At 55.0% G+C, this 10,183-nt stretch overlaps 1 protein-coding gene across 1 annotated transcript; it reads right to left on the reverse strand.

Annotated features, from left to right (window-relative positions):
* Positions 1 to 2,912: 2,912 nt before the first annotated feature.
* Positions 2,913 to 3,662, reverse strand: LOC101326811 (melanoma-associated antigen 10-like). The gene has a single exon (XM_033849969.1). The coding sequence runs from the start codon at positions 3,660 to 3,662 to the stop codon at positions 2,913 to 2,915; it is 750 nt and encodes a 249-aa protein (XP_033705860.1).
* Positions 3,663 to 10,183: the final 6,521 nt, after the last annotated feature.

Genomic DNA, 10,183 nt, shown 5'->3' on the forward strand with positions numbered 1-10,183 from the left:
GCTATCTGGAGACCTTGAAGGAGAGTTCCATCTCGTGGCTCTCTTCAACCTTCCAGTGATCGCCAGCAACCCTCGGCATTCCTTGCCTTATAAATGCATCACTCCAATCTCTGCCTCCATTCTTCATATCCCCTTGTGTGTGTGTGTCAAATCTCCCTTTTTTCTTATATGTACACCATTCACTGTATTTATGGCCTACCCTAAATCCAAGATAATCTCAAGATTCCTAACATAATTACATCTGCAAAGACTATTTCCAAATAAGGTCACATACAGAGATACTGGAAATTAGGACTTGGATATATCTACCTGGATATATATATCTTAGATATATATATCTTGGGGGTCACCATTCAACTCACTACACATCAGTATAAACAACACTATCTATCTGAGCTTTCCAGTTTGAACTTTTAAGTTGAAGGGGCTGTTGCTATTAGGGCTCCAGAGTGACAGATGGAACAGCAGGGGACTTCTGCAGGGAGTAGGAATGTTCTATGTTAGGGGGAAGGTAGGCGCTTCTGGGCTGTCCACTGGGAGCAGGGCACAGCTTTCAAATGAGGAGACAGTGAGCAGCTGGCCAGCAGGCCAGGTTCCAGAGTTGGACAGGAGTGCACACTGGGGAAGATCAGGAGAAGCATGCTCTAAGTCAGGATATTGCTAGGACTGGACACAAATGCAGCACCTGGGCAGAGTTAGCTATTAGGGTATCCTAGGTCTCTAAGCAGGAGGACCCTAGGTAAATAAAGCTCAGACAATCCCCAAATTATGTTTTATTCTCATTTCCCCTTCCTTCTTTATGCCTGCTTTTAGTACCATCACATGGTCCTTCTTTTTGTCACCTGAGAGATATTATACAGTACTGAGAAGAGAAATAGAAGACAGACCTGCCTTGGGCTAGGAGGAGTGGGAACAACGTGGGCCCTAGATGAATTCAGACCATGGTCTAGTCCCAGCCCTGTCACTTACTAGCAGTATAATCTTGGGGAAATTACTAACACTATGAGCCTTGGATGCATCCTCTGTAAAACGGGTTTGATAAGCCCTGTCTTGTAGGACTGCTGGAACATATGCAAAGTAAGAAAAGCATCTAGCACAGTGCCTGGCATTTATTAGATCTTTAATGAATGGCAATTATTTCTAGTATTTTTTTGTCCCCAGACCTTACTGCCCTCTCCTCTGGGATTTTGTTTTTATCCAGGACGTCTCAAATAATACACAGTTCAATCAAATCAGGCAAAAATGCAGCTTCACAAAACTCATTAAATTTTTCCTCTTAGAGGATAATTAATTTGGGGTACGGGTTAGTCTTCCACAGCTGATATAACTCAAAGCTCTTAGAATTTAAGTGAAAGACTAACTCCTTCCTTCTCTCCCAGGTATTCATCCATCTAAATACTGTTTTCATTCATTTCACTGCCACCAAAGCCTAGACCCTGCTTAGATTTGGCCTAATTACGCTCAAGATAACCTACCTTTAATGTGATTTTAACAGAGTTGGCTCTGGCTCTCTTAGGCCAGGGAAAGGAGTGCCAGCCTAATGGCTTCTGGGTACCAACTCAAGAGAGTATCACCCTATTCTCAAGAAATCACTGCAGATGATATGTATAGAGCACCTTCATGCACTGTATTAACTGCACTGGGACAAGAGTTCAGGGTACCTCTCATACCTGCCCCAGGTAGGGATTTCCCTCTGGTTTACTCCTGATCCAAACATAACTACTAAGCAATTTTCCATTCCAGGCTCTTCTCTCACCTATAAAACACACAGTCTGAGAGTCTGGCCCCTGCCACCACCCACAGCTGAATTTAAAATGAACTCCCATAGAAGGAATTGCCATTTCCCAAAGCCCCAGACTGCCTTAGCTCAGGGCATTTCCACTCGACTGCTCGCATCTGAAGTCCCACCTCCTCACTCTTCTTTTACTTGTTCTTTAGGTAATGGAGGACATCTCACCATCTTCCTGATATGATTGCTGCTCCTAACCTCTACCCTTCTATGGGTAGGGGTGTGTCTTGCTTACCCTAGAATTTCCATTATTAACACAGTGCTTTCCAAAGAGAAAATATCCAGTTAATGTTTGATGAATGAGTCAGTGAGAAGTTTTTTTTATTTATTAAGATCACTCCTACTTTCTTGAATAAACGAAGCAAATCCAAGTATATATCCTTTAATTTTACTGAACAATAGACTAAAATGGTTAAGGGAATCAAAAAATTAAGATTTGTTAAGATTACTCCTACTTTCCTGAATAAGCCAAGCAAGTCCAGGTATATATTTTAATATTATGGAACAATACACTAAAGTAGTTAAGGGAATCCAAAAATGAACCAGCTTTTACATTTTTTTCTCTATTGTCTGCTGAGTTCTTTCAAATTTCCAAGAAAATTCCTATTCCAATGTCATGTTATCTTGTTCCAGATCACAAAATAAGATGGAAGATTCCCCAACTTGCTTTGCAAAATATCAAAACTCGGGCTTCCCTGGTGGCGCAGTGGTTGAGAGTCCGCCTGCCGATGCAGGGGACACGGGTTCGTGCCCCCTGCATCGGCAGGCGGACTCTCAACCACTGCGCCACCAGGGAAGCCCCAAAACTCTTATTCTTAAATCTGATGTTTAGCAATAAATGTGACCAATATCATTTATAAACAGATTCTAAGGCTAATGAACCTATTAAAGGAAAAGCATTTGAAAAAAATACCAAAAGGAAAAAAAAAGATAAACTTTCAAGTCACCCATACAGAACAGGAACACAAAGTTGTTGCACAGTGTGTTCTTCCCAGCCTGACCCCGACCCTCCTCTACATAGAACCCTGCCTGCCCTCTCAAGCACGGAGTGAAGATTTGCACTCATTCTTCATTTGGGTCAGAAACTGCTGAGGAATGCTGCACAATGAACATGGCAATAGTACTATCCAAGGGGCCAACTGGGGCCCCGACTCTCTTCGTCATCTCTTAAAGCCTCCTCATACCAGTGTGAGAAGGAAATGCGGTCAGTTCCTTTGACCTTGACCAAAAATTCCAGAACTTTCACCTTGCTGATTTCAGCATAGGCCCTTGGACCCCACAGGAATTCGTACCGTGGAGGATCACTATTAGACACCTTCCGGTACTCCAGATAATTCTCCTGCACCCAGTCTCTGGTGATGAGCTTCCTGGGCTCCCCATAAATGAAGTGCTCCCTCCCAGCATACACGTTTATCGTATTCAAGAAATCCCAGATGTTTTCCTCAGGGGCGCAGTTGCCCTCTATGAAAATCACACCCAGGATGATTGCCAGGAGGCCATTTTTAGGCATGCTCTGGTCATCACTATGCATCTCATCATGGGTGAGGTCTAATGAGTTGACAAGGACATAGGAGTGGATTTTGGGGTCCACTTCCTTCACATCAATGCCAGAGATCACCTCTAGGCACTTAGAAGCTTTCTTGAAGATCACAGGGAATTGGTTTTTGTCCTTTTTGATGACAACCTTCAGCATTTCTGCCTTTGTGAAGGGCTCCTTCAGTCGATATTTGAGGACCATGAAATGCAACAAATCAGCCACCTTTTCATCCAGCAGGCCTCTGAACAAGGATTTGGTGTGTGCTGAGGCCTGGAGAGAGTGTGTGCCCTCTTCTCCTTGGATGCTGGAGCTTCCATCTGATGTGCTCCATGGCATGGCGGAGAAGGAGCTCTGAGGACTCTGGGGATGACCCAATGGCACAGTGGCAGGTTGCTCCTCCTCCTGCTGCTCCTCCTCCTCCTCCACCTCCTCCTGCTCCTCTGGGGTGCCCAGTGGCAGAGGAGAGAAAGGGGGGGAAGTTGAGGAGTAGGAGAAAGGTAAAGGGCAAGAGGAAACAGAGGCAGTCTCCTCCTCCTCCTCCTCCTGCTCCTTCTCCTCCTCCTCCTCCATCTCCTCTGGGGTGCCCAGTAGCAGAGGAGAGGAAGGGGGGGAAGTTGAGGGGTAGGAGAAAATGAAAGAGCAAGAGGAAACAGAGGCAGTCTCCTCCTCCTCCTCCTCCTCAGCTGTGGGAACCTGCACTGTCAGCAGGTCTTGTATGTCACTTAGGGTCTGAAAGTCTGGCTCAAATGTGAGGCGCAGATGCTTTGGAGAGTGAAGCATGATGACTCTTGTTGGAGGCAGCAGGTAGAAGTGTAAGCAGGATGGTGGGAGATGGGATCCCAAGGACCTGGGGGAGAGAGACAGCGGGTCAGCAGCCTCAGCAGAGAAATGCACCCTTGGCAGCTCTGACAAAGGCTGGCTTACAGATCCCCTCTTTAGGGGGTGCTCTAGGGCCTCACAGGGCTCCTGTCTCCCTGGACAGTTTGTCCCCTAGGAACCTGTAGGAAGATGCGAGAAAACTCCTCAGGGTGCAGCCAACCAGTACAACCCGAGGCTTCCAGGGCTGACTGTGGGCAGGTGGGTCAGGCACTGGGGGGTCCTTGGCAGACATTCAGGGTGCACACGTCACCTTGTCTCCCAGTACTGTCTGGGCTTCCTCTGCTCTGCTGACCTGAGGACCTGTGCCTCACACCCAGGCCCTCACCTCAGGGCTCCTGAAGCCCCTGACAGGCGAGGAGGGGCCGAGTTCTGTGAAGTCCCCGCTGTTCTGGAGCGATGATCCCCTCCACGCTAAGGTTCTTACCTTTCCTCTAAAGAGGCTTGTGCCCTCTCCTCCTGCACCTCTGCTAGCCTAAGGCAAGACGTCACATTCCTTAAACAGATGAGAAGGAAGTGAAGGGGCAACACTTTCGACCACACCTGCCCAGAGCCTCCCGGGGGGAACAGAAAGAGCTGAATGAAGTTTGTGGGGGTCCCCCTCTCTCCAAGCTGAGTGTTACCCTCATTCCTCACATTGATGCCTGGTACGTTCCAGGACTCCTCCCTCTGCTGTCCTGAGTCTGGCCCCTTCAGAACAAGCCCTCACCTCCCTGAGACCACCAAGAGGGAAGTGAGGGTACACCATATCTGACCACTGTGCCCAGGGCCTCCCAGAGCTGACAACAGGGGAAGGGCCGAGCTGGGTGTGCCTTCAGTCCTCGGGTGAGGGTGTGCCCTCAGGCCTCACTCAGGGTCCCTACCTTAAACTCTGGCAGAGTCTAGGACTCTTCCCTCTGCCGACCTGATGTGGCTTCCCCTCAGACTGCCACTTCCTCAGAACGAGGACCGCACCTCCCTGAGAACCCATGGACCAAAATGGGGCACCACATCTTACCACCCCTGCTATGTCCTCCCAGTGCCAAAAGCAAGAGCTGGTCCCCATGTGTCCTGTGGTGGGGCTATCCTCAGTCCTCCCTCATGTTATCCATCTTTACTCCTGACAGGGCCTAGGCTACCCCCTGCTGACTGGGCCTCACCTTTCGGAGACACCTCTCTCACCCCTGGAGAAAGTGAGGGCACACCTATGCAGCCAACCCTGCCTGAGTCTCTCCAGGCCGGAGGACAGGAGATAGCCAGACTCTATGGGGTCTCTTCTTTCTGGGGTTGGAAGTACCTTTGGTCCTCACCAAGGGTCCTTACCTTGACTCTGGTAGAGCTTGGGACTCTTCCTTCTTCTGACCTGATGTGACTCCTTCAGCTGACCTGTCTTCTCACTCACACCAAGGCCTTCACCTCCCTGAGACCCCTAAGGCAAAAGTGAAGAGACATCACATCCAGCCACCCCAGCCTGGGGTCTCCCATGGCTGACAGCAGGGGCTGGGTTCCCTCTGTTCTGGGATAAGGAGTTCCCTCTGTCTTCCCTCAATGTATTCTTTACTCCTGGAGGGCCTGGGACCACCTTATCTGGTGACCTGACATCACCCTTCTCAGGCCAAGGCTTTACCTCCCAGGGACACCTCCAGGCACCCCTTGCAGAGAGTGAGGGTACACCACATCTGGGTATTCCTGCCCGTATCCTGCCAGGGTGCACAGTGGGGACAGGGTGGAATTTCTGTGAGACCCCTTCTGTCTGTGTTAGGGGGTAACCTTAGTCCTCCTTCAAGGCCTTTACCTTACCTTGACTCCTCAGATTCTGGGACTTCCCCCTTTGCTGGTGTCATCAGCTCAGACCAAAGCCTTCACCTCTCTGGGACACCCTAGACAAAGTAAAAAGACACCAAATCCAGCCACACCTGCCTGGGGTCTGTTCTAGCATAGGGAATGCACTCACTCCTCGTTCAAGGTATTCATCTGTACTCCTGGCAAGGCCTGTCCTACCTTCTGCTGACCTGCAGTTTTCTGCTGCAACCCAGCCCTTAGCTCCCTGAGACACTCCACCCCCTTGACTCCTGGTAGAGCTTGCAGCAGAAGCGAGAGTTCCTCCCACCTGCTCACCGCTACTCTGATCCTCCCAGCGCCGAGATCCTGTGGCATCCTTCTTTTCAGGGAAAGGGACCCTTCGGGCCTCCCAATGGTCCTTCCCTTGACTTCTGATAGAGCCTGGGACTCCTCCCTCTTCTGAACTGATGTGGCTCCCCCTCAGACCGACGCTGTGACCTCTCTGAGACCCTCCCCTCAGCAAAAGTCAGGAAACGCCACATCTGGCCAACCTTGCCTGTGGTCTCCTGGGGCTGACAAGAGGGGCAGGGCTGGGTTGGGGCCCCTTCTCTCTAAGATGGGTATTTTCAGGGCAGACAGAGGCCAAATCTACCTGGGAGGGAGGTCCTCTCAATCCTCCCTCACAGTCCTATCTATTACCCTGAGGTCCACCCCTCAGAAAAAGTCTCACCTCCCTGAGACTCCCAGAGTGGAAGTCAATAAATGCCACATTTGGCAACCCTGCTATGTGGCCTCCCAGGACTGACAGCAGGGGCAGGTGGCTGTAAGACCCCTCTCTACAGGGTGGGAGGTGCAGCAAATCTTCCCTCAGGGTCCTTATCTCGACGCCTGGCAGCATGTGGTAGTCCTCCCGGGGCTGGACTCAGGCACGCCCACCAGACCAAGGGCTTCACCATCCCGGGAATCCCCCAGAAAATGAGTGAGCCGGGGCCCACAGCCAGTAACCGTCCTTGGCTCTCCCGTGTCGGCAGCAAGGGCAGAGAACTGCTGGGCCCCATCTGTTCTGGGGTACGGGGTGCCCTCAGTCCTTCATCTGAGCCCGGGGAAAGCCTGGGACTCCTCCCTCTGCCGAGCTGTCCCTGCCCCTTCAGGTCTAGGGCCTCACTGCCCTGAGAACGTCCAGATAAAACTAACGAGAGGGCTTCCCTGCTGGCGCACTGGTTGAGAGTCCGCCTGCCGATGCAGGGGACACGGGTTCGTGCCCCGGTCCGGGAGGATCCCACGTGCCGCGGAGCGGCTGGGCCCGTGAGCCATGGCCGCTGGGCCTGTGCGTCCGGAGCCTGTGCTCCGCAGCGAGAGAGGCCACAGCAGTGAGAGGCCACAGCAGTGAGAGGCCCGCGTACCGCCAAAAAAAAAAAAAGTAACGAAAGGCCACACCCTGCCACGCCTGCGCAGGACCTCCTAGGGCTGACAGCAGGGGCTGAACGCCATCTCTTCGGTGGCGGGGGAGCTCCCGTCCCCCCTCAAGGTGTCGCCGTCGGCCCTCAGGCAATGGCGTCTCTCCCGGAAACCAACCCCACGGCGTCCTGGAACGAGGGGGCATCACTGAGTCCTCCCGGGGGGGCTCGTGGGGCTCCGCGTCCGCGGAAGGTGCCCTCGTCCATCCTCACGGCTTCCCACGCAGTCCCCACGGGGCCCGCCCCCCTCCCTTCTTCTGACCCGAAGTCGCTGCCTCAGCCCACGGCCACCACGGCCCCGGGGCGCCAGGCAGAGACGTCAGGAGACGGAGAGGGGCCCCGCGGCCCACAGCCCCGCCCGAGTCGCCTCAGGGCACACAACTAGCCGGGCGGGGCCGGCAGGGGCGGGGCGGGCGCCCACGGGCCCCCCTTAACAGCCGGCAGAGCCGGGACCCCAGCTTTTCTGACCCGAGTCCAGCCCCGACGCTCCTGACACGGAGGCCCAGGGAGAACACCTGCGAGGGCCCAGCCTGGGCTGCGCGGGGCGCCACGCAGGGCGGGCCGGGGGCCGCGGAGAGCGGCCCCCGGGCCTTCCTCTCCGTCCTCACCTCCGCGCTGGCCGGCGAGAGCCTCCGTCTCCGCCGACCCAAGCTCGCGCCACCGGCCCCAACCGCCAACGCCTCGCGCCCTCGGCCGGAAATCCGGACGCCTCATATCCGGGACCCCTGCCCGGGGCCTCCCGAGGAGGACGGCAGGGGCAGAGCGGGGCAGAGAGGCCCCTCTAGGGCACCCGAGAGGGCCGACCTCCTGCCTGTGGATCCTCGCCTTGCCGCCCGGCGGGGCTTGGGCTCGTTCCTCTGCTGCCCAGTCCAGTCCCCACTAAGAAGCCTCACCACGTGTCCAGGAAGCCTGCCTGCGTGTGCTCAGAGCAGCCAGCAAGCGTGCGGCGGAACCCCCTGCGGTGGGCTTCTTGTCCCTCTGGGTCCTCCCCTTACACCAGACAACGCCTGGGGCTCCTCCCCCCCGCGAGACCCCAGACCAGCCTCGCGTCCCTCAGACTCCTGACCGCGCCAGAAGCGCCACAGCTGACGGCCTGTGCCGGCGGCTTTCCAGGACCGCCGGCACAGGCGGGACGAAGCCTCTTTGGTGGAGGCCTCTCCCGCCTTCCTCAGGGACCTAACCCGGAAGCTTGGCAGAGCCTAGGAATCCTCTCTCTTCTGGTCTAAGTCTGCACGCCCCAGAGACAACCTCCTGTCCTGCAGACTCCTGAGGTGCTAGTCCCGACACACCGCGTGCAGGGACCCTGCCTGGGGTGTCCCAGGGGTGGCAGCAGGGGCAGGGCGGGGGCCAGGGTTCCCGCCCTTTTGGCGGGGCACTGACGGGATTCTCACTCTTTCTGCAGGGCGCTGACAGGATCCCTGCTCTGGGGTGGAAAAGCCACCCAGTCCTGGCTCAGAGTCCTCACCTTGACTCCGGCACTGCCTGGGCTGCTTCCCTCGTGGGCTCCAGAACAAGCCGCTGCTCCCCGAGAACATCAAGGCAGAAGTGAGCAAACGTTGTGTCGGCTGCGACGGGCCACGGCTGCGGAGGGCTGACCGCAGAGGCAGGCAAGCTACCCTCCCAATCTGAGATTGTAGGCATACCCACAGACTTGTCCGAGCTAGTATTTATATTTACTCCCGACAGGGCTTGTATGGGCCCTCCCTCTCGCCGACCTGATGATGCGTCCCTCGGTCCAAGGTCCCCATTTCCCTGGACCGCCCCCTCCAAAGAGGACGTGGGGGAGGGGTGCTCTGCCCGACTGGGCGGCCCGGACGGCCCGTGCTGGTTGCGTGGGCGGCTTCCTGTGGGTCCCGCCCGCACTGTCTGGGAAGGGGCTCGCCCCAGTCTTGCCTCAAGATCCTCCTCTGGATGCCTGGCAGGGCCTGGGTCCCCTCCCCTCTCCTCACATGAAACAGGGCCCCTCAGAGCAAGGTCCTCACCTCTCTCTGATGTCCGAATGGGAAGTCAGCAGACCCCACATCTGGCCACCATGCTTTAGGGCCTCCCAGGGCTGAAAGCAAGTAAAGGGCTGTATTCTGTGGTACCTCCTCTGTCTGTGGCAGGCTTCTTCTTTTTTTTTTTTAATGAATTTATTTATTTATTGGCTGCGCTGGGTCTTCGTTGCTGTACGTGGGCTTTCTCTAGTTGTGGCGAGCGGGGGCTTCTCTTGTTGCGGAGCACGGGCTCTAGGCGCGCGGACTTCGGTAGTTGTGGCTCGTGGGCTCTAGAGCGCAGGCTCAGTAGTTGTGGCTCACGGGCTTAGTTGCTCTGCGGCCTGTGGGATCTTCCTGGACCAGGGCTTGAACCCGTGTCCCCTGCGTTGGCAGGAGGATTCTTAACCACTGGGCCACCAGGGAAGCGCCATGCGGCAGGCTTCTATGTGATCCTCCCTCAGGGTCCTCACCTTGATGTCTAGTGGTGATCTGATGATGACAGTGTCTGCGTGTCCCTCCCTTCTGACCACATCCAGTGACCATGCCCTGGGGCTTCCCAGGGCTAACCACAGAAAGGGGGCAGGGCTGGGGCCAATTGCTTCAGGCCCTCAAATCGTCCTTCAAGTCCTCACCTTGACAACTGGCAAGATCTGGACTCCTCCCTCTACTGACCTATGCCTGCCACCTTCAGACCAAGGCCTCCACCTTCCTGAGACCCCCAAGCTGGAAATGAACAGGGCTGCTCAGCCTGAGACCCCTGCCTACAGTCTCCCAGGACTGACATCAG

Source organism: Tursiops truncatus, chromosome X, assembly GCF_011762595.2.
Source record: "Tursiops truncatus isolate mTurTru1 chromosome X, mTurTru1.mat.Y, whole genome shotgun sequence".
Lineage (NCBI taxonomy): Eukaryota > Metazoa > Chordata > Mammalia > Artiodactyla > Delphinidae > Tursiops > Tursiops truncatus.